General features: G+C 40.7%; 2 protein-coding genes across 16 annotated transcripts in view; one reads left to right on the forward strand and one right to left on the reverse strand.

The window, feature by feature from the left end:
* Positions 1-1,160: 1,160 nt before the first annotated feature.
* lpar2a (lysophosphatidic acid receptor 2a) lies at positions 1,161-22,329 on the forward strand. 8 transcript variants are annotated; one of them, XM_021624477.3, is made up of 8 exons: positions 1,161-1,525; positions 13,969-14,075; positions 14,221-14,527; positions 14,798-14,915; positions 15,121-15,272; positions 15,603-15,781; positions 16,090-16,352; positions 20,333-22,329. In XM_021624477.3, the coding sequence occupies exons 3-8, from the start codon at positions 14,226-14,228 to the stop codon at positions 20,423-20,425; spliced, it is 1,107 nt and encodes a 368-aa protein (XP_021480152.2). In that variant the 5' UTR covers positions 1,161-1,525; positions 13,969-14,075; positions 14,221-14,225; the 3' UTR covers positions 20,426-22,329. The 8 variants fall into 8 exon arrangements, with proteins under 8 accessions (XP_021480152.2, XP_021480155.2, XP_090049190.1 ...); XM_021624480.3 differs by having other exon boundaries at positions 1,360-1,525; positions 13,973-14,075; XM_021624478.3 differs by lacking the exon at positions 1,161-1,525 and adding an exon at positions 2,199-2,354.
* The window catches only part of pbx4 (pre-B-cell leukemia transcription factor 4), a 53,988-nt gene continuing 50,497 nt past the window's right edge, over positions 21,225-24,715 (reverse strand). For all 8 annotated transcript variants that reach the window (XM_036938057.2, XM_036938053.2, XM_036938059.2 and 5 more), the window contains one exon: positions 21,225-24,703. Coding sequence is in view for 4 of the 8 variants with exons in the window: in XM_036938053.2 (XP_036793948.2) it covers positions 24,611-24,703 (93 nt within the window). In the remaining 4 variants the exon portion in view is untranslated. The remainder of the gene's footprint in view (positions 24,704-24,715) is intronic.

Below are 24,715 nucleotides of genomic sequence, written 5' to 3' on the forward strand. Positions count from 1 at the left end.
CAAGACCTAAAGATTTTGCAATTGTTTTAGATGCCATTCCCTCAGGTGTTGCTTTATTTTTCAGGAACGTGTCAAGACCTGACCCTCAGAACCTACCTTCCGTTAACCCTGTTGACTCATCAGTAGGAAAGATTTGTTTCTCTTTTGGTTCATTCAACAACAGATCAATACAAACCTTGTTTCAGCAGGATGTTGTATCTATACCTTATGTCATGCCTTATTGGAACAGTTTTATTGATAATATCTGTTGAAAAAATGTTGGATGTTGCCACACACATATCTACTTGGTAACAAAATTAAGGAACTTTCCTTTAAAATTATTCATAAATATGATCCTGCCAACATGCCAATATGAAGAAGTTTAAGAAAAACAAACTCAAATTGTACCAGAAACGTTGTTGCATCTTTTTTTTGGCATTGTATTCATGTAGCAAGACATCAATAGATTTATAATTGAACACACTTATGAAGATTTTACACTATTGTGGAGGGATGTACTGCTTGGATTCTTTACCTATGATAGAAATAAGTTTAAACAATTTTATGTCATTAATTTCATTATTATTTTGGCCAAATTCCATATTCACATATGCAAATTTAAAAACAAAACACCACATTTTCTTACGACAAAAAATAAAAAAGCTGTTACACTTAGAATTCTATGTATGTCCCTTAAGGTCCTGACATTGTACCCCCTAGCACAATTGTCCTTTGTATATTATTGTAATGAAATAGCAGGGAGCAGGTTTCGAACCCTCGACCTTCGAGCCCGAGGTCCAGCGCGCTATCGACTGTGACGCAAAAGCATGCTCGTGCGGCAGAGTAGATTTCCGCTCTTATAAACCAAGGGTCGTCACATTATTTATATATACACTTGTGTTCCCTCATGTACTTTCTGTATTGATTTGTTGTTAATAAATATATATATATAATTTTAAAAAATGAGGAAGAAATTATTTAAATGGCCCACCCTTGGCTGGAAATTCGTCACTCGTTCATCCCGCGATGATTGTGTATTCAGCCACCAGTGGTTTGTGGGTGCTTTATATGCACTACATTCAATTATGAGTGCATGTCTACTTATATTAAATATATTATTATTAATATATGCCTACTGTATGAAAGCTAGCAAATAAATTAGCTAACTAACGTTAGGCTGCCGAGCTGGAACTTCTGAAGAAGGAACATTTTTTATTTCTACAATTTCCAAAGTTAACCAAACAAAAATATATTTACGCAGTAATACAATTTCTAACTTATTTGCGTTCGTTTTTACTTACACTTCTACGTTGACTTCTCCAATTATGTTGTTTAAGTTTTCGCGGACTTTTCTTAGCGGATGTACAATCGTCGCAAATTGAATTATGGGGAGTTTCAGGCCCGGGAGTGAACATAATAGTACACTTGCAAAGCCGAATAAAAACGAAGGCTGAGGGGCTTACGTTGCAAACCTCCCTTGCTTGGCTAATCATTTGGACCACCCAGCAAGATGGCGACGGGGATCCCCCAAGGGCATAAGGAGAGGGTAAGTGAACGAGGGTGTGTCTTAAGTGATTTGACCGTAACCCAAGGAAATCTACTCACGTTCGCATATTGCCAATACATGGACCGTTTATTTCCGGGTTGCATCCGGTTTTTATGGATCAACATCACATAACCACTAGCACTCAGTGCGCACAGGGAGCAGCGACAACGTCATCACATTATCCTAACACATGCCAGACTTTGGATGAATATAACATGTCAAAGGTGCAATATGCAGAAATTGCTCTGCCATTTCCTGCTTGCAAAAATTCCAATAGTTTGTCTAATTTCAGTTTATGTGGTAAAACATGCAGTTTATAGTATCATTGTACCATCTAAACTGCTGAGAAATATATTTTCAATAACCAACATTTATTGTATTGGTTTTTGAAGCTGGTGTACAAAATCGAAAGTAAAAGATGCAAAAATGAAACCCAGGGAAGCATAGAAATAGCGCACATAGAACAGATCTAGCGCTTTTTAGACTTGCTTTCAACGTGTGACAGATCTTTACATTTCGATGTAAATTTGGTCAGGCCTCCAAAACTCACATATAAATAAACTTAGACATCTTTACTAACTTTGGCTGTAGGTGGTGTCTTATTGGTTATTTGACTTGTTTATGTGGCCGTGTATGGAATTTGTCTTTCTGGGCCGGGCGTCAGTTCGTCTGCAGTACCGAAGCAAAACTGTAGGAGTAGTCAAAACCGTGCTTTTAGACCGGAACCCTGGTCCCTGAGGGTGAAAAGGTACATTTACCTGTTGGAAGTGTTCAACATATAAATTACATTTCGGGTTATATTGGAGGGAAACGTTGTTCTAAAACAGCGGTAAGCAACCGAATGTTTATTATAAGCCTACGCATGATTATTCTTGGGTGTATAATGTGGGGTTCGGTAATTCAATTACAAACTCAGGTCCAGCGTTGATCAAATTGTGTGTAGTTAGGTATGACAATCACAGAAGGCTACTTCTAGTCCCTGTATTTATTCTGAAAAAGTCTGCACATGTTTTGTCTGAAGAGTTATAAGAGTTAAAACAAAGTTGAAACTTCTTAACTAGGCGTCATTCTGTAAACCTTTCCGATTTTCTTCTAGTTCTACCGTACCTCCAGTCCTTGTTTTACTGTAACCGTACCTTGTACCTTTGTTTACACCTGATTTTACAGAGGGAATAAAACAATGTCACGTAGACCTTTTTATGTTTGTTCAAGAAAATGTAAAGTTTAACTATAAGGTTTGGTGTCTTGGTCTTGCACAATGTTCTAAGTTTAACTTGAAAAACTGGATATCTGTCAAATTGTTATTTTGCAACAGTGCACGGCGCGATCAGATAGTTATCTGTTTATTCACGCAAAGTATTAGAATACAGTTCAGCAACCTGGTGTCAGAGCATTTCGTATTATTCTGTACGTAAATCCGCATTTAGTAAATGTTATATTTCATATGGTATGAATTAATTTGTGGATGCCCATCACCCATTTCGTATGATTATTTACAAATTACATTTGTATTATATGTTATGAATTTGTTAACATACAATATGTTACGAATTTGCAAAACGTATATGTTATGAATTCTAGCTAGGTGGCTAGCTCGCTATCATTATCTAGGCTAGGGATTAGGGTTATGGTTAAGTTTAGGAGTTAGGGTAAAGGTAAGAGTTAGCTAAAATGGTTAAGGTTAGGGGAAGTGTTAGCTAACATGCTAAGTAGTTCCAAAGTAGCTAAAAAGTAGTAAGTAGTTGAAAAGTTGTCTGTGATGAGATTTGAACTCGCAACCTTTGGGTTGCTAGACATTCGCGTTATACCCATCCACCCTGACCAACTCCCCTCCTTTAGTTTTTGACTTAAATAACCATCTGTCTTATGTAACCATAGCAAATGTAAAATCTTACTAAAAGGAGTGTCTCGGACTTCGTTCCAGAATAATACGAAATGCTTTGAGACCAGGTTGAGTTCACACACTCAACCTGCACTCTGCTGGTTTCCACATGCCTTTTTGTGGCAGAAACTGTCCCATAATAGGCCTAAGGGGGTAGAATCAGTGGAGGCAACTACTGTCAGTAAGCCTATATCACATCTGGCACAAGGTGTCTAGTATAGGGCTCCCGAGTGGCACAGTGGTTTAAGGCACTGCATTTCAGTGCAAGAGGCATCACTGGTTCGAATCCAGGCTGTATCACATCCGGCCGTGATTGGTAGTGCCATAGGGCGGTGTACAATTAGCCCAGAATTGGCCGGGGTAGGCTGTCATTGGGGAAATTATAATTTGTGCTTAACTGACGTGCCTAGTTAAATAAAAAAATAAATAGAAAACAGTAAAAACAGTAAAAGCAGTAAAAGCCTAGCTCTGTATAGGGGGTTTCAGTGGTCAGCTTCACCCACAGCTCTGTGTGAACTGCAATTACAATGCTGTGTTTTAACGGTTTTTCGAAATATATGGCCCTTATCTTTCATATCAGCAAGAAAGAATCTTTCAAAGAAAAAAGATGCCTGTTACTGTAGCAGATTTGCACAGATCCATACCATGTGTGTGGTCATTTCCATGTAAATGTTTATAGGAGCATATCAAATTGGGTGTTAAATGAAAGCTATGAGTCTTTAAAAAAAATATATGAAGGCATGTATACATTTTTCAACCATATTACATTCAAAAAATGTGGAATAAGCAAAGGCTTTGATTTATTGTCAGATGAAAAAGGGGTTTAGAAAATATCTACCAGAAAAAAAGTCTTAAAGTTTTAGAAATACCCCTGCCAAGTTATCAACACTTACATTTAGTTCATGATATTTTTTCTGCCTTCTGTAAGTTTAAGAAACATTGCCTTGTGTCTTGAAATTCCGTTACAAAAAAAACACATATCTTTAAGATATCCCTCATGAGGGAGAATAATGAACGTTTACAGAAGTTACAAGTAAAGGTAGACCTATCAATTAGTTAGTGTTTTTACGGATATTAATTTTGATTAGGAATTATTACCAAATTGGATTTGCAAAAAATCTTTAACGGAAGTTCTGCAATTTAATGCAGCAGCTACATACAGCAGCTACTCTTTCTGGGTTCCACATAAACATACAAGTGCATGACAAAGTACAGAACAGTTATAAACGAGAACAACATAAGATATTACGTGAAATTCTATATATAAAATAAGAGTTATAAATTGGAAAGACACCAAGCGACAACAAAAATACAATTTACACACTATTCCAATATACATATTCCTATTCCTATGTATAGTTAAATTAGAACTTTAGAAAGAGGATAGGCATTGTGATACAATGTTTTCTTTAATCTGTTTTCTAAAACGAAACTTGCTTTTTGCCTGACTAACCTCTGGTGGCAGAGCATTACATAACTGAGTGACGCATGAATTCTGTTTTTGTTTTGGGTACGGTGAAGAAACCCATAGTGGCGTGTCTGGTGGGGTATGTCCAGTACCAGTCAAAAGTTTGGACGCACCTACCAATTCAAGGTTTTTTCTTTATTTTTTAAAACTATTTTCTACATTGTAGAATAATAGTGAAGACACAAACCATGAAATAACACATGTAGTAACCAAAACAGTGTTAAACAAATCAAAATATATTTTATATTCTTCAAAGTAGCTACACTTTTGCCTTGATGACAGCTTTGCACACTCTTGGCATTCTCTCAACTAGCTTTACCTGGAATGCTTTTCCAACAGTCTTGAAAGAGTTCCCACATATGCTGAGCACTTGTTGGCTGCTTTTCCTTCACGCTGCGGTCCAAACCATCTCAATTGCGTTGAGGCCAGGTCATCTGATGCAGCACTCCATCACTTGCTTTCTTGATCAAATAGCCCTTACACAGCCTAGATGTTTGTTGGGTCATTGTCCTGTTGAAAAACAAGTGATAGTCCCACTAAGCCCAAACCAGATGGGATGGCGAATCGCTGCAGAATGCTGTGGTAGCCATGCTGGTTAAGTGTGCCTTGAATTCTAAATACGTCACAGACCGTGTCACCAGCAAAGCACCATCACACCTCCTCCTCCATGCTTCACGGTGGAAACCACACATGCAGAGGTCATCCGTTCACCTACTCTGTGTCTCACAAAGACACGGCGGTTGGAACCAGAAATCTCAAATTTGGACTCATCAGACCAAAGGACAGATTTCCACCAGTCTAATGTCCATTGCTCGTGTTTCTTGGCCCAAGCAAGTCTCTTATTATTATTTGTATCCTTTAATAGTGGTTTCTTTGCAGAAATTTGAGGCCTGATTCACATAGTCTCCTCTGAACAGTTGATGTTGAGACGCGTCTGTTACTTTATTTGGGCTGCAATTTATGAGGCTGGTAACTCTAATGAACTTATCCTCTGTAGCATAGGTAACTCTGGGTCTTCCTTTCCTGTGGCGGCCCTCATGAGAGCCAGTTTCATCATAGCGCTTGATGGTTTATGCGACTGCACTTGAATAAACTTTCAAAGTTCTTGTCATTTTCTGGATTGACTTACATTCATGTATTAAAGTAACAATGGACTGTTACTCTTTGCTTATTTGAGCTGTTCTTGCCATAATATGGACTTAGTCTTTTACCAAATAGGGCTATTTGTCACAACACAACTGATTGGCTCAAACGTATTAAGGAAGGAAATTCCACAAGTTAACTTTTAACAAGGCACACCTGTTAATTGAAATGCATTCATGAAGCTGGTTGGGAGAATGCCATAAGTGTGCAAAGCTGTCATCAAGGCAAAGGGTAGCTACTTTGAAGAATCTCAAATATAAAATATGTTTTGATTTGTTTAACACTTTCTTTAGTTACTACATGATTCCATATGTGTTCTTTCATATATTTGATGTCTTCACTATTATTCTACAATGTAGAAAATAGTACAAATAAAGAAAAATCTTTGAGTAGGTGTACTTTTGACTGGTACTGTGTGTCTGTTTTGAAGTGTATGCAAATAGATTATTCAAGTCTTTTGGCATTTTCAACATGTTTCTTAAAAAGACTAGAAGAGAAGTAGTACATTTATCCTCAAACCTCAACCATGAAAGACTCATGCATGTTGTTGATGTTAGTTCTTTGTGAAAGCTTGGCCCCAGTGATGTACTGGGCCATACGCACTACCCTCTGTAGCGCCTTACGGTCAGATGCCGAGCAGTTGCCATACCAGGCGGTACCAGGCGGACCCAGAATATTTTCAGTCTCCTGAGGTGGAAAATGTTTTGTTCTTCACGACTGTCTTGGTGTGTTTGGACCATAATAGTTCGCTGGTGATGTGGACACCAAGGAACTTGAAGCTCTCAATCTGCTCCACTACATCCCCGTTGATGTTAACGGGGGCCTGTTCGGCCCGCCTGTTCCTGTAGTCCACGATCAGCTCCTTTGTCTTGATCACGTTGAGGCAGAGGTTGTTGTCCTGGCACCACACTGCCAGTTCTCTGCCCTCCCTATAGGCTGTCTCATCGTTATCGGTGACACTGTTGTGTCGTCAGCAAACTTAATGGTGTTGGGGTCGTTTGGCCATGCAGTCGTGGGTGAACAGGGAGTACAGGAGGAGACTAAGTACACAACCCCGAGGGGCCCCAGTGTTGAAAATCAGCGTGGCAGATGTGTTGTTGCCTACCCTTACCACCTGGGGGTGGCCCGTCAGGAAGTTCAGGATCCAGTTGCAGAGGAAGGTGTTTAATAGCTTTAGCTTAGGGATGAGCTTCGTGGGCACTATGGTGTTGAACGCTGGGCAGTAGTCAATGAACAGCATTCTCACGGGTGTTCCTTTTGTCCAGGTGGCAAAGGGCAGTGTGGAGTGTGATTGCGTCATCTGTGGATCTGTTGGGGTGGTATGCGAATTGGAGTGGGTCTAGGGTATTGTCGGGGTAGGTTCCTTGTCAATCGTTGGCTTATTGGTGAAATCAGCAGTCAGACAATATCATCTTTAAGTAAATCAATCAAACCTTTATTAATGCAATTGCAGACAGAAGTGACAATGGAAACACCGCACGTATGTTTCACAGTAAGTTCTACACCCCACCTAAAAGCACAGCTGATTTTATACATGCCATCACTCCCTAGTGGTATGATCACCTATGTCAATGTATGTATACAGCAATATGCTGAGGTTACCTTATAAGGTAACCTAGTACAGTAGTTTTTCTGAATTCATTAGCATTGTCCACTGTCACACAAGATCAAAATGTCAATACCAGACAGTGGTTACTTCTCTTTATCAAGTTTCGGTCTGACTCCGACCTAGCCTCCAAGCACACTCTTGCAACAGCTAGGGCTTAACCACAAAGACTAATATATACAGTTGAAGTCGGAAGTTTACATACACCTTAGCCACATTTGTTTCACAATTCCTGACATTTAATCCCAGTTGAAATTCCCTGTTTTAGGTCAGTTAGGATCACCACTTTATTTAAAAAATGTGAAATGTCAGAATAATAGTAGTGAGAATGATTTATTTCAGCTTTTATTTCTTTCTTCACATTCCCAGTGGGTCAGAAGTTTACATACACTCGATTAGTATTTGGTAGCATTGCCTTTAAATTGTTTAACTTGGGTCAAATGTTTTGGGTAGCCTTCCACAAGCTTCCCACAATAAATTGGGTGAATGTTGGCCCATTCCTCCTGACAGAGCTGGTGTAACTGAGTCAGGTTTGTAGGCCTCCTTGCTCGCACACGCTTTTTCAGTTCTGGCCACAAATGTTCTATAGGATTGAGGTCAGGGCTTTGGGATGGCCACTCCAATACCTTGACTTTGTTGTCCGTAAGCCATTTTTCCACAACTTTGGAAGTATGCTTGGGATCATTGTCTATTTGGAAGACCCATTTGCAACCAAGCTTTAACTTCCTGACTGATGTCTTTAGATGTTGCTTCAATTTATCCACATAATTTTTATTCTCATGATGCCATCTATTTTGTGACGTGCACCAAGTCCCTCCTACAGCAAAGTACCCCCACAACATGATATTGCCACTCCCATGCGTCACGGTTGGGATGGTGTTCTTTGGCTTAAAGGCCTCACCCCTTTTTCCTCCAAACATAACGATGGTCGTTATAGCCAAACAGTTCTATTTTAGTTTCATCAGACCAGAGGACATTTCTACAAAAAGTATGATCTTTGTCCTCATGTGCAGTTGCAAACCGTAGTCTGACTGTTTTTATGCCGGTTTTCGAGGAGTGGCTTCTTCCTTGCTGAGCGGCCTTTCATGTTATGTCAATATAGTACTCATTTTACTGTGGATATAGATACTTTTGTACCTGTTTCCTCCAGCATCTTCACAAGGTCCCTTGCTGTTGTTCTGTGATTGAGTTGCACTTTTCGCACCAAAGTACGTTCATCTCTAGGAGACAGAACATGTCTCCGTCCTGAGCGGTATGACGACTACGTGGTCCCATGGTGTTTATACTTGCATACTATTGTTTGTACAGATGAACGTGGTACTTTCAGGCGTTTGGAAATTGCTCCCAAGGCTGAACCAGACTTGTGGAGGTCTACAATATTTTTCTGAGGTCTTGGTTGATTTCTTTCGATTTTCCCATGATGTCAAGCAAAGAGGTACTGAGTTTGACGGCAGGCCTTTAAATACCTCCACAGGTACACCTCCAATTGACTCAAATTATGTCAATTAGCCTATCAGAAGCTTCTAAAGCCATGACATAATTTTATGGAATTTTCCAAGCTGTTTAAAGGCACAGTCAACTTAGTGTATGTAAACTTCTGACCCACTGGAATTGTGATACATTGAGTTTGTCTTGCTTTATAAGTGAAATAATCTGTCTGTAAACAGTTAGAAAAATTACATGTCATGCACGAAGTTGATGTCCCAACCAACTTGCCAAAACTATAGCTTGTTAAGAAGAAATTTGTGGAGTGGTTGAAAAATGAGTTTTAATGACTCCAACCTAAGTGTATGTAAACTTCAACTGTAGATGGCTTGTGCAACGTATAGTGGCAGAGTTTTTAGACACATAGCAACAGTATCTATTATAAGGCCTGTAGCAAAACTTTTGAATCTTAAGGTCCCGTTAATCAATAATGGTGAGAGTTTTTGGGACCCTAACCCCTTTGGTATCCAGGAGGATGCTGTTGATGTGCGCCATGACCAGCCTTTCAAAGCACTTCATTGCTACCGACATGAGTGCTACGGGGCGGTAATCATTTAGGCAGGTTACCTTCACTTCCTTGGGCACAGGGACTATGGTGGTCTCCTGGAACTTTGAATAAATTCCTTGATTTTCCCAAAATCCCAGCCAGGATTTCTGTAAGACCAGGGCATTTATTGAAAGTTCCTGGAATTTTGCAACCCTAGGTATTACAGACTCAATCAGGGAGAGTTTGAAAATGTCGGGTTAGACACTTGCCAGTTGGTCCACGCATGCTTTGAGTACATGTCCTGGTAATACATCTGGCCCCCCGGCTTTGTGAATGTTGACCTGTTTTTAAATGTCTTGCTCACATCTGCTACCGAGTGCGTTATCACACAGTGATCCAGAACAGCTGGTGCTCTCGTGCATGCTTCAGTGTTGCTTGCCTCGAAGCGAGCATTAAAGGCATTTAGCGTGTCTGGTAGGCTCGCGTCCCTGGACAGCTCACATCTGGGTATCCCTTTGTTGTCCGTAATAGTTTTCAACCCCTGCCACATCCGACAAGCCGGTGTAGTATGATTCAATCTTAATCCGGTATTGGCGCTTTGCTTGTTTGATGGTTCATCTGAGGGCATAGCGGGATTTCTTTTAAGTGTCTGGATTAGTGTCCCGCTCCTTGAAAGCGGCAGCTCTAGCCTTTAGCTCAATGCGGATGTTGTCTATAATCCATGGCTTCTGGTTGGGATATGTACCTACGGTCACTGTGGGGACGACATCGTCGATGCAGTTTTTGATGAAGCCGATGACTGAGGTGGGATACTCCTCAATGCCATTGAATGAATCCCGGAACATATTCCTGTCTGAGCTAGCAAAACAGTCCTGCAGTGTAGCAGCCGCATCATCTGACCACTTCCGTATTGAGCGAGTCACTGGTACTTCCTGCTTTAGTTTTTGCTTGTAAGCAGGAATCAGGAGGATAGAATTATGGTCAGATTTGCCAAATTAAGGGCTTTGTATGCATCTCTGTGTGTGGATTAAAGTTGTTCTCAAGTTTTTTTCCCTCTGTTTGCACATTCTGGTAAAAATTTGGTAAATTAAGTTTGCCTGCATGAATGTCCCCGGCCACTAGGAGCGCCGTTTCTGGATGAGCATTTTCTTGTTTGCTTATGGCCTTGTACAGCTGGTTGAGTGCTGTCTTTGTGCCAGCATCGGTCTGTGGTGGTAAATAGACGGCTACGAACAATATAGATAGTGTGGTCTACAGCTTATCATAAGGTACTCTACCTCAGGCGAGCAATACCTCGATACTTCTTTAATATTAAACATTGCGCACCGGCTGTTATTGACAAAAAGACACACACCCCCACCCTTCATCGTAGTTTCTCTGTTCTGCTGGTGCATGGAAAATCCCGCCAGGCCTATATTATCCGTGTAGTCGTTCAGCCACGACTCGGTGAAACATAAGATATTACAGTTCTTAATGTCCTGATGGTAGGATAATAGTAATCGTAGGTCATCAATTTTATTTTCCAATGACTGCATGTTAGCAAGTAGAACGGAAGGCAGTGGGCATTTACTCGCTCGCCTATGGATTCTCAAAAGGCAACCAGATCTGTGTCCTCTTTTCCTCTGTCTTTTTTTCACACAAATGACGGGGATTTGGGCCTGTTCCCGGTAGAGCAGAATATCCTTCTTGTTGGACTGAAACTGAAAGCTTCTTCCAGTTCGTGTTGAGTAATCTCTGTTCTAATGTCCAGAAGTTATTTTCGGTCATAAGAGAGGGCAGCAGCAACATTATGTACAACGTAAATTACAAACAACGGGGAAAAAAACTAACAAAATAGCACAATTGGTCAGGAGCATGTAAAACTTCAGACATCCTCTTCGGCGTCATCTTAAAGGCAAGGCGAGCTAATTTATTTTGAGCCAGCTGTAGGTTTGCTAGGTCTTTCTTTGCTGTAGAGTACAGTAAAGAGAAGTATAGTACAGTCCTGTACTGAACAGTAGAGTAGGATAATGGAGTTCAGTGCAAAGTAGAGCACACTAAAGTTGAGTAAACAATGCACTGAACTCTACTGTACTATATTCTACTATACTGTTCTGTGCTATACTGTACTTTGCTGTCCAAACTTCTGAAACGTAGACATCTATGATTGGTTCAGATTTGCTCCGGTCAGGGCCAACCAAATTTGGTATTGTTTAATGGCGAAGCTCATAAAAAAATAATAGCCAATGTGTAGAATAATATGCGAAGGATGATTACATATTTCTACCTTTTTTTGTGTACCTATTTAGGATACATTACCATGAAGAGAATGACATTCATATCCATAATGATGCATTTCTGTGTCGTACAGATCAGGATACCCATGATGAAATTCCGTTACCACAATTCTGCGACTGGATGTAAATCCACATCATTTACTGTAGTTCAATAATCTTTGGAAAATGTGGACACATAAAAAGCGGAGGGAAATTTTACAGACATTTTGTTACCAAACGTTGCAGTTCTTCCATGAAATGTGTTTTTTTTTATGTAAAAATGTTCCGTGTCAATTGGTCATAGTGAACAGAGTTGTATGGTTTGTTTAACTTTGAAATCATTTTTTTTCTGTTCGGTATACATTTGAAGTGGAATTGCCCGTGTGCTTCCAGTTGACGAACTACACTTCCTCCCCAGTTACGCTTACACACAGGTGTTCAGAGCACGCTAGATAGCTAATTAGCACAGGTGGTCGTCTCTGTCTTCCGTCTATGTTCCGTAAACAAGAGCTGTAACATGGATATACAGATGAAGTCGGAAGTTTACATACACCTTAGCCAAATACATTTAAACTCAGTTTTTCACAATTCCTGACATTTAATCCTAGTAAAAATTCCCTGTCTTAGGTCAGTTTGGATCACCACTTTATTTTAAGAATGTGAAATGTCAGAATAATGGTAGCGATAATGATTTCATCACATTGACAGTGGGTCAGAAGTTTACTTGCACTCAATTAGTATTTGGTAGCATTGCCTTTAAATTGTTTAACTTGGGTCAAATGTTTCAGGTAGTCTTCCACAAGCTTCCCACAATAAGTTGGGTGAATTTTGGCCCATTCATCTTGACAGAGCTGGTGTAACTGAGTCAGGTTTGTAGGCCTCCTTGCTTGCACACGCTTTTTCAGTTCTGCCCACATATTTTCTATAGGATTGAGGTCAGGGCTTTGTGATGGCCACTCCAATTTTGCCACAACTTTGGAAGTATGCTTGGGGTCATTGTCCATTTGGAAGACCCATTTGCGACCAATCTTCTTCTTCCTGACTGATGTCTTGAGATGTTGCTTCAATATATCCATATAACTTTCCTACCTCATGATGCCATCTATTTTGTGAAGTGAACCAGTCCCTCTTGCAGCAAAGCACCCCCACAACATGATGCTGCCACCCCCGTGCTTCACGGTTGGGATGGTGTTCTTCAGCTTGCAAGCATCCCCCTTTTTTGTCCAAACATAACAATGGTCATTATGGCCAAACAGTTCTATTTTAGTTTCATCAGACCAGAAGACATTTCTCCAAAAAGTACGATCTTTGTCCCCATGAGCAGTTGCAAATTGTAGTCTGACTTTTTTATGGCGGTTTTGGAGCAGTGGCTTCTTCCTTGCTGAGTGGCCTTTCAAGTTATGTCGATATAGGACTAGTTTTACTGTGGATATAGATACTTTTGTACCTGTTTTCTCCAGCATCTTCACAAGTCCTTTGCTGTTGTTCTGGGATTGATTTGCACTTTTCGCACCAAAGTACGTTCATCCCTAGGAGACAGATTGCTTGTACATATGAAAGTGGTACCTTCAGGCGTTTGGAAATGCTCCCAATGATGAACCAGACTTGTGGAGGTCTATAATTTTTTCCCATGATGTCAAGCAAAGAGGCACTGAGTTTGAAGGTAGGCCTTGAAATACATCCACAGGTACACCTCCAATTGACTCAAATTATGTCAATTAGCCTATCAGAAGCTTCTAAAGCCATGGCATCATTTTCTGGAAATGTCCAAGCTGTTTAAAGGCACAGTCAATTTAATGTATGTAAACTTCTGACCCACTGGATTGTGGTACAGTGAATTACAGTGAAATAATCTGTAAACAATTTTTGGAAAAATGACTTGTCATGCACAAATTAGATGTCCTAACCAACTTGCCAAAACTATAGTTTGTTAACAAGAAATTTGTGGAGTGGTTGAAAAAAACCAAGTTTTAATGACTCCAACCTAAGTGTATGTAAACTTCAGACTTCAACTGTATGTCCGTGTGGGAAGACTAACTCTAAAATAACCCTATAAAGGGTTATAAAGACTAACCCTATGTGTAGTAATATAGCCTTTTATTTTATTGTTATGAAAGATAGGTTTCCAAGACCGTACCGCAAGCGATCCATGTTAACGTTTAGAGCAAGCATCGGGGCTCTCAACAAAAGTCACCCAGGATACCTTCATCAAAAGGCGCTCAAGGTAGTTAGCATCTATGAATGGGCAAAGTAATGCCATACAGAGAAGACCTTCATTTGACTTTACTTATTCCTGTCAACTCCTAGCGGAGCCAAGGGCCTCACACCTACTTTTACCGAATTCCATTCCATTCTGTCTCTGTCTCCAGCCGCCATGGAGAGCAGTGGCATGGGAAACGCGTGTGACTACAGCCACAACGTCACCTTCTTCTACGATTACGTAGGTAAGGAGATCAGCAGACACTGGCGTGTCAGGGACTGTGTGGTCGTGGTCCTGGGCCTGACCATCTGCCTCATTATGATCCTGTCCAACATAATGGTGATGGCGGCCATCTTGATCAACCGACGCTTCCACTTCCCCATCTACTTCCTGCTAGCCAACATGGCCGCTGCGGACCTGTTCGCCGGCTTGGCCTACACCAACCTCGTGCTCAACACAGGACCCTGGACCATCAGGTAGGGCGGACAGTAGTCTAGAGAGGCCGGGTCGGTAACCGGAGGGTCACTGGTTCGAATCAGTATCCTAGATACCTGCCGTTGTGTCCTTCAGCAAATTTAACCCTCAACTGCTCTATGGGCACGACACTGTGGCTGACCGTGACTTCCAACTTCTCAGTAGGTGTTTGTAATGTATGTGTGTGTGTCTCGAGTGGGTTTGGATAAAAGACATACTAATCTCAGTGTCTCTGTGACAGTTGACGACAGAGGAATCTTCTTCTTCTTCAGGCTGTCCAAGCAGCAATGGTTCATTAGGAATGCTCTGGTGGACATGAGCCTGACGGCGTCTGTGGCCAACCTGCTGGCTGTGGCGGTGGAGCGTCACCAGACCATAATTACCATGCAGGTAAAAAAAGACTAACTACTCTATAACAGACTCCAAAGCCTTTTCCTTTAAATTAGTCTGGCTGTTCTTTTCGTATCTTATGTGTTTGTACTTGTTTTTATCATTCTACTCTATTTAAAAAAAGTAATAATACTAATAATGTACATTGATTTGCGGTCTCTGTATGTGCTGTGTTATACGTTTTATTTTTATTATGATGATGCAGCTGCACAGCAAGATGACCAAACGGCGGGTGGTGCTGCTGATCGTGTGTATCTGGGCAGTGTCTATCATCATGGGGCTGGTCCCTTCCATGGGGTGGAACTGTGAGTGCCAGCTTAGCGACTGCTCCATCATCGCCCCGCTCTACAGCCGCAGGTAACCAGCTAAGTCTAGGATCAGGTCCCCCTTGTCCTATAAAATGTTATTTAAAGGGCAAAGCTGATCCTAAATCAGCAGTCCTACTCTGAGATGCTTGATACGTACGACCCCTGGTCGAGAGTGTGCTGGCAAATGGACTTGAGGTTTGTTGGCGTCCCAAGTATCCTAGATGCCATCTCCTGCCGTTGTGCCCTAGCCTAGATCTGCTCCAAGAGTGCTTCTGCAGTGTGGCTGGCTGACCTTGGCTTTCAATGTGTGTGTATGTGTGTGTGTGTGTGTCTCAGGATGTTGGGTTTAAAGCAAAGGACAAAGTATTTTCTTCTCCAGGTATATGATCTTCTGGGCGTCTCTCAACCTGCTCACCTTTTCTGTCATGGTGGCTGTGTACGCACGCATCTATGTCTACGTGAGACGTAAGGGTAAACGGATGTCTCAGCACAGCTCCCACCAACTGAGGCACAACGAGACTGTCTTTAACCTCATGAAGACTATCTCTATTGTACTGGGTGAGTGGGATCTGGAACGTACACTTCCAAGAGGATGTGATGCTATTGAAACTAATACTGTTCAACAATCGTTACCATTTTATTTGACTGTTTCTATTCTCAAATCATTTCCATTCACATCCCTACTTACAACTTACTCATTGCTAAAAGGTACCCAACCTTTTTTCCAGATCAATGCAACTCTCTAAAACATACATACTATTGTAAGGTTATGGGGAACATAATTGTTTGTTTTAATTGACAAGTGAATGGCATGGGTATGGCATATCCTCTCATGTTTTCCTCCTTGGCTTCCCTTCTCTCCCAAGGTGTGTTTGTCATCTGTTGGACACCGGGCCTGATGACTCTGTTGCTAGATGGGATCATGGGTAAAGACAGCCATGCCTTGACCTATGAGAAGTACTGTCTGATCCTGGCTGAGTGTAACTCCCTGGTTAACCCTATTATCTACTCCTTCCGGGACGAGGAGATGAGAAGGACCTTTAAGTGTATCCTGTGCTGCCTGTGTAGGAGGAGCTCTGACCACCAGGGGGAGCAGTCCCCTGTGGAGTTCAACACACTGCAACCAGAGGTAGGTTACCACAGAAAGATTACGGGTCAGCTCTTTCAACAAAAACAATCCTGTGATTCCTGGCATCCTATCTCCTTACCTCCTTCTCAACTGTATTGAAGGACTAGGTCCAAGGTCCCTCTCTTTGGGCCTTCGTGTCTAATGGGTTATGAGAATGAGGCGAGAGGGTGCAAAGAATCAAGTAAAGATTGAGATAGATCCCCATTACGATGCTATAGGCTTTTTATACGGTTTGTGGGTTCTAATCATGCTTTTTGTTGTTCTCCAACATCTAAAAATATGCTTTTACTTCACAACGATTTACCATTCTGGCTCACATGACACATTTCCTCTTTAGTTTCACTAGGTGTGTTTCACCTAGATTTTAATTTCTTACAATAATTCAGAAGCTGGTACTGGCAAGGGGTGACCAATAATATTTTTCTTTACCCCAAACGGCTCTGGCTTGAACTTTGACTGACTGACACATATTCTAACTACTTATTCCAATGGATTATTTGATGGGAATATCTGTTTAGTTGGTGGATGTGGTGCTATGCTTGTAACTGCTCTCTCTGCTTGTAACTGCTCTCTCTGCTTGTAACTGCTCTCTCTGCTTGGTGTTCTTCTGCAACTTTTTTTCCACAATCAAAATTTGAATACCTTTCCTTTTCCTGAGGGAGAACAAACTTTAGACCGAGAGACGACATACAGCAAAACCATTGTGTAATATTTTCTCTGGTTTGGATTTTTTAATGGGCTCCGTTGTGACAAAATAGTTTTGTCTGCCATCATTACATGATTTCTGAAAGAGAACACAAATTTGAAAGCTTTGTATTCCAAATGTATTTAAATGGTGACTCTAATTTCCTGTTTTATCTCGTGCCTCTTCATCTTTCACCTTTGCTTCTCCCTTTAGACTTTAACCTAACACTTGTGACTGTCACAGCGTGCCGCTATCTTTGAACATTTACTATTTATGATATTGAGCAATATTGTGTGTCTGTCTCTACGCAGAGATACAGTGCCTTCAGAAAGTATCAACAATAAAAAAATATGTACAGGATATATCTATATAAATTATTCATAGCCCTTGACTTATTTCACGTTTTGTTGTGTGAGTGTAACAGTATAACTTTTGTCCGTCCCCTCGCTCGAACCAGGGACCCTCTGCACACATAGACAACTGACACCCACGAAGCATCATTACCCATCGCTCCACAAAAGCCGCGGCCCTTGCAGAGCAAGGGGAACCACTACTTTAAGGTCTCCGAGCAAGTGACGGCACCGATTTAAGCACTAACTAGCTAGCCATTTCACATCGGTTACATTAGTCTGAATTCAAAATGTATTAAATGTTTTTTTTCTGACCCATCTACACGATACCCCAATACCACAATACATAATGACAGTGAAAACATTTTTTTGTAGAAATTTTAGCAAATATATTAAATGAAATACATATTCAATTTACATACAGTACCAGTCAAAAGTTTGGACACACCTACCCATTCCAGAGTTTTTTTTTCTTCATTTTTACTATTTTCTACATTGTAGAATAATAGTGAAGACATCAAAACTATGAAATCATGTAGTAACCAAAAAAGTATTAAATAAATCATAATCTATTTTATATTTGAAGAATCTCAAAGTAATCCCTTAGCCTTGACTTGAATCCCATTAAATCTGTGTAAAGACATAAAAATTGCTGTTCACCGTCGCTCCACATCAACACTGAATAAAAATATAAATGCAACATGTAAAGCTGAAATAAAAGATCCCAGAAATGTTCTATACTCACAAAAAGCTTTTCTCAGCAATGTTTTGCACACATTTTGTTTACATCCCTGTTAGCGAGCATTTCTTCTTTTTGGCAAGATAAATCATCCACCTGACAGGTGTGGCATACCAATAAGCTGTTTAAACAGCATGGCCATTACACAGGTGCACCTTGTGCTGGGGACAATAAAAGGCCACTCTAAAATGTGCAGTTTTGTCACACCATACAATGCCACAATGTCTAAAGTTTTCAGGGAGCTTGCAATTGGCATGATGGTGGCAGGAATGTCCACCAGATCTGTTGCTAGATAATTGTTAATTTCTCTACCATAAGCCGCCTCCATCATTTTAGAGAATTTGGCAGTACATTCAACCGGCCTCATAACCACAGACCCCCATGTATGGCGTGTGGTTTGCTGATGTCAAAGCTGTGAAAAGAGTGCCATTGGTGGCGTGATATAGAGGCATAAACTACGGACAACAAACACAATCGTATTTTATCGATGGCAATTTAAATGCACAGAGATACCGTGACGAGATCCTGTCATGCCATTCATCTGCCATCATCAGCATGATAATGCACAGCCCCATGTCGCAAGGATCTGTACACAATTCCTGGAATCTGAAAATATCCCAGTTCTTCCATGGCCTGCATACTCAGACATGTCACCCATTGAGCACGTATGGGATGTTCTGGATCGACGTGTACGACAGCATGTTCCAGTTCCCGCCCAATATCCAGCAACTTCACACAGGCAGTGAAGAGAAGTGGGACAACATTCCACAGGCCACAATCAACAACCTGATCAACTCTATGCGAAGGACATGTAACGCTGCGTGAGGCAAATGGTGGTCACACCAGATACGGTCTAGTTTTCTGACTCACGGCCTCTACTTTTTTTTTTGCATATCTGTATTTCCTGTTATGTGAAATCCATAGATTAGGGCCTAATGAATTTTATGGATTTCCTTATGACCTGTAACTCAGTAAAATCTTTGAAATTGTTGCGTCTATATTTCTGTTCAGTAACTTAAGAGCTGGAGAAAATCCCCAAATCCAGATGTGCCGAAGCTGATAGACATACCCAAGTCAACTCAAAGCTGGTTGGTTCTACAAAGTTTTGACTTGGGGGTGTGAATACTTATGTAAATGTGATTTCACTTTCAATACATTTGCTACAATTTCAAAAAAATTAAGAGCGCGTAAATGGAACGGGATTCCCTTTTAATGCATATTCTGATTTTGAACTTAAGCATTAGAATAGTGTGCTATTCGATAAGCCATATTCTGACCTTCACTTTATTCCACCACCTTTACTTGTGAGGGAACTATGAATGAAGGGGAAAAAGCATCTTGTTTTTTTCAGATAGAAATAACACCATTCATGCACTAATTTACAACTTGATAAGAGCTAGGTAAATAAGTATTCAGTTTTGGATAAGATCATTTTAAATATACTAGTTTTTAGATATTTTACCTTATTGCTGGAGATGAAAGTGAAATACTGTGAAATACAGTGCCATTATGCAGCATTTAAATGATGGCCTTTTAAGTTGCAGAGATACTCAATGTTTTTTTTGCTTTCCTATTTCTATCATAAGTGTTAGCCATAGGCCTAATAACACATTCAACTGCCAATTTACTGTTATTTCCCTTCACGTGGTCTAGCCCATATTATCATTCCGTTTAATTACATTGGTCGATTTCAAAATGCAGAAACATAAAGGATAGGGGGATACCTAGTCAGTTGAACAACAATGTGTCTCCCGCATTTAACCCAACCCTTCTGAATCAGAGGTGCGTTGGGCTGCCTTAATCGGACACAATTCTAATAGTACACCATATTCAAATGGATTATTGAATAAACTCACCGAGAAATATTGGCTCGCAAGTGGAAGGGTTTTTAGCGGGTGAATTATTTATTCAGCACGCGGAAGGGAACCACACCTGCAAAGGCACCTTTCATAAGGTAAGTCTGAATACCAACTACTGAGAAGTGAAAACGAAAGGCGTGCGTAGGCAGGCCTAATTTCCTAAATCAGAATCGGGCCCTTCATTATGGGTGTGTGTACTGCAGATTGGTGAAACAAAATATGGAATTCAGGCTGTAACACAAAATGTGGAGTAAGTCAATGGGTATGAATACTTTCTGAACGCAGAGGTTACTATACAATTGATATTGTTCAAACAGTAAAGACGATATTGTGTCTGCTCCCCACAGGTAGATAATGGTTGTGAAGTAAAATCAGAGAAAGCCAACTTTACTGCCCTCCAGCTGATAAAGACAGAGTGGCGACAAGCCTCTTCGCCCTGACAGCTGGATTCAATCATATTGACACCATGGACATTAAGATCTACAGCCACTCGTGAATGTAGGCCTCTATTCAATCTGTCGGTGAAGCGTTACAAATTGCAAGGTGATTTCCGATTGACATATGCAGCGTTTACTGTGAATGCGTCTCTGCTAATGCGGGAACCTTGCGTTTAAATTTAAATCACTGTTACGCTGAACTTCCGTGATACAGATTGAATAAAGCTGTTAGTGGGGTTGAAACAGGAGGACAATGGATAAGCACTGGACAATATGGTTATTTATGACGCCATACTCATGTGTACATTTTGGGATGCTTGTTTGTACAGTATGTTTTGTTTATCTAGATGCGTTACACTAATACTGAGATATTCAGAAACAGCCAAACTGTCTAGGGAAAGACTACCTCCATGTGCCACAGTTCAATTATGTGATACATAACGAGCCATGAGATGCTTTAAAAATACCAGCACGGGGATATAGGGAAGCCTGGAATTTAAGCTGAAAATCACCCTTTCACTATTTACTAGAAATGAAACTGCGTGACATTCGATCATGCATACATTTTGCGTCCTGTGAATCGAGCCCACAACCCTGGCATTGCAAGCTCCATGCTCGATCTACTTTACCAACTTAGCTACAGAGGCGGGTTTCAATTATGAAAAACTGAGTTTAAATGTATTTGGCTAAGGTTTATGTAAACTTCAACTGTGTAAAACCTTCAAAGGGTGTCATTATTTTTGTTTAAAATGTCACAAGAGCATAGATATGACTAATCATAAAAATAAAAACCAACCCCAAATAATGAAAAGCACAATTATTTTATTCATTTTTTTCTTCTAATAAGGAACACTACAACTTGTCATTCTTTTTACTCGTTCTAGAACAATTCTAAAGTTGAGGTATAAAATAAGTTCGTACAGACACGCAGGTCTTGAAACAGTGGGGTTTTATATACAAGAGACGGAGGTAGAGACGAGAGGGGGTATTTAAAATACAAGGGGACGAAGAAGAGGGAGCAATATACAAAGATACTAACAAAACAAAGTGACACATTAACGGGTTTAATGTATCGTTTGATTTGGTGCTGTGGAATTCTACGGTCGCAGATAGCATATTCTGTGGTAGAATCCTACAGTAGGTGACTCACTATTGGCTCAACCTGTATAGGAATAGCTCAATTTTTACGTTTAACTGTATCGTTAGTATAAAATACTGAGAGAAAACAAAATATAAAAAATAAAATAGGGTCAATACAGACAAAATGACCGAAGTAAAATGGATAAGGGATTTCTAAAAATGTGAGAGAAAGAGACTTTGATTAAATGCATTCACGGTATATGCTAGCAAGATGGCCAACAATGGCGCTGGCATTAATCATTCAGCTGTTATTGCTAAAATGCGGTTTCACAGAAGTTCCAATTGGAATTCACACAGTACCAAACAAAACTACAATACCCATAACCCCAATTAACAAAAAGACCAAGTTAAAATATGCAAATAATCATTCAAAAAATAATAATTAACTTGACCCCAACCTCAGAACATTAAAGACCAAACAATCAGGCAACTCACCCAAAAATAAAGCAGAGGGTTTATAAAAAGAGAAACGAACATTCCACAATCTGTACAGTGACATCCATTTACGACTGGTAGAAAAAGACAAGACTAATTTGGTGTAGTAGTGGTAAGATATAATAAGCTATATGAAATGTTTATAATAACAGTAAACAAGGACACTAATTTGGGTAATACAATATAAGAGTTCTCTGTAACGATGTATGTATATCTGTTTAATATATAGTTTGTCCTTTATCAAAATGCCCGGTACTCTTAACAGTTGATGTATGATTGTAAATAACAATTTTAAGCTGAATGAAAATAAAAAGGAAATGAAATCAGAGAAACTGAAGACTACCTTGTTTATCGTAATAAAACCAGTGGTACCTTTTTGGTAACAGTTAACAGAGTAAAGCCCTTGCTGATTGGCCAAATCATAGAGCTAAACCAATAGGATCCATTTTTACCAGCAGATTCTGAGATGGAGTAAAGGGAGAAAACAACATGCCTTCCCATGGAACAGGTGCTCACTATGGCAACGATGCTCTGTCATCTCCACAACAATACAATCAATTCTTTAGCACTGGTGTGACAGACAAACAGCCCCCCCCCCCCCCCCCCATATAACCTCAAACTTAAACGACATGAGGCCAGACAACACCATAAAAAGACAAGTACAAATACAATTCCCTCTACCCCAAAACGGAAAACTTTTTATTCACCAACTTTTTTGTGTGAAGTATAATCATCTTGATAACTGGTATTTTTGGTACGATGCAAAGTTGTAGTGTGGCCTGTGAGCAAGACAGATTATTATGAGTAGATGAGAGTTTAAGCCCTGTCTGGACCGGGGACTTCCACCCGAGTCCTGTTCAGTAGGGCACAACGTAGCAAAACGGTTTGCAACCAAAAACATGCATTCCTATTGGATAAGTTCAGGTAGTAGCATCTACCCGTATCACTCGGTTTTAAAATGTTTTCACCCTACTGAACAATACCCAGCTAGTGGAGAGGCCACAGTTGTTAAATATACCAAAGACTAACTGATAAAAAAAAAATGTAAAGGCTGAATGTACTCCATAACCTCTGACTTCAAGCATTTCGGTGCACGCCCCCAGGAAAGTTCTGATCCAGAGACCATTTGGTGGAGTATAAACTCAGGGTCCTATTCATTAGTGTCCACCGAAAGTGAAACGTTTTGTACCGTAGCAAAAATGTTTAGCAATGGCAAAACATGGTAAGTCCCTCCGCTTCAGCCAGTTCCGTTCCTAATGAATACGGCAAGGCTGGGCTGTGTTCATTAAGCCATCCCGATTGAAACGTCTAAGAAACTCTGTACATACAGCATAACGCATTACTCCTTTTTGGTCTGTGTCTTTGAGAAAACAAAAAAGTGAAGAAGCTAAATAACTCGAATATTTAAATGAGAGCCATCACTGAACACCTAAAAAGCCTACATGCATTGGAAGACGGTCACAAATATTTTCATGTCACATTTTGTCCCCCCAATGAAATAGCCATCTCTCTGCCCCAAAACGTATTTCATTTCACCGTCCCAACACCACATTTAAGTTCTATAAACAAACTGTTTATTTGGTGGCTGGTGCATTTCTTTGTGAAACAACATTAGAAAGAAAAAGGCTACAATCAACTAAAAGTAGTTGACAGAGGAAAGTAAACGCCTACAAAAGAGTCGATAGCTTTTGATGACTAACCGAACGGGGACGCAACAGAAACGACCTCTGGAGGACTAACGAGGATCGCTCATTTCCCCACTCCATCTTCAGTCCTGCCCTCAGGCCAACTGTATGCTCAACTCCCCAGAACTACTGTCACCAGGTAGACGGCACCTGTAAAAAGGTGCAAACGTTTGTGCTTGACAGATGTGTCCACGTTCCATACGAGGGGTTGTAAAAGTGGGTGGTGTGTGCATATCTGACCTATAAAGCACTCGCTCAATACTAAAAGATGGGAGAAACAACAGCGGTGTCTTTGTGTTACCAGTTGGTTCTCAGAGGAACAGAAGGGGGGTGAAAACTATCAGGTTGGGGGAAGTAGGAGAGAGGACATCACTTTGGTACAAGCAAGGTGAGCAGAGCTCGTCTTGTGATCCGTATCGCCAGAGAGTGTGTGTGTGACCACTATCACACGCGTCAACACCAGAACCTCACAAGGGATAGGTAATGGACAGGCTGTGAACACTGTGTGGAGTTGACATGAGCATTTACACAGGTAATGTACAGACAGTGATCATCACCTGCCCTACACAGCCAGGTTGGGTTGGTAGTTCCCCAAAGGTCAAAGGTCCTGGAGGCAGCGAGGGGTTATGATGTCATGATCAGGCGCCAGTCAGTCTCCTCATTCAATATGAAGACAAAAACGAGCCTTCAGAATTTCTCTAGTGTGGAAGGTAAATGTTTTCTGTTCACTTTTCCATCTTAACAGTCCATAGAAGTGTGTGTTTGAGAGTGCGTATGTGTGTGTATACACAGCGCCTGGCATGGGTTGCCCAGTCCGGACCGGTAGTGGAGAGGTAGGCAGGAAGGAGGATGGGGGGGGGGGTGTAAGTGGATAGTCTGAGCATATCCCAAAAGAAAGAGGTCTCTGGGGTGGAGGAAGAGGGGTGTCTCAGTTGGAGGTGTCAGAGTGGACGCTGCCAGGGGGGGCTGGTGGAGAAGTGACACAGGAGGGGTGGGTGTTGTCCTGCCAGCTGTTGCTAGTCTAGAAGGCAAG

The sequence above is a fragment of the Oncorhynchus mykiss genome, chromosome 12, assembly GCF_057628025.1.
Source record: "Oncorhynchus mykiss isolate SJ-2025 chromosome 12, ASM5762802v1, whole genome shotgun sequence".
NCBI lineage: Eukaryota > Metazoa > Chordata > Actinopteri > Salmoniformes > Salmonidae > Oncorhynchus > Oncorhynchus mykiss.

Coding starts and splice junctions, on each gene's coding strand:
- lpar2a (XM_021624477.3), top strand. CDS start 14,226: ATGGAGAGCAGTGGCATGGGAAACGCGTGTGACTACAGCCACAACGTC. Junction 15,782..16,089: donor GACTATCTCTATTGTACTGG/GTGAGTGGGATC, acceptor TTCTCTCCCAAG/GTGTGTTTGTCATCTGTTGG. Junction 16,353..20,332: donor TCAACACACTGCAACCAGAG/GTAGGTTACCAC, acceptor TGCTCCCCACAG/GTAGATAATGGTTGTGAAGT.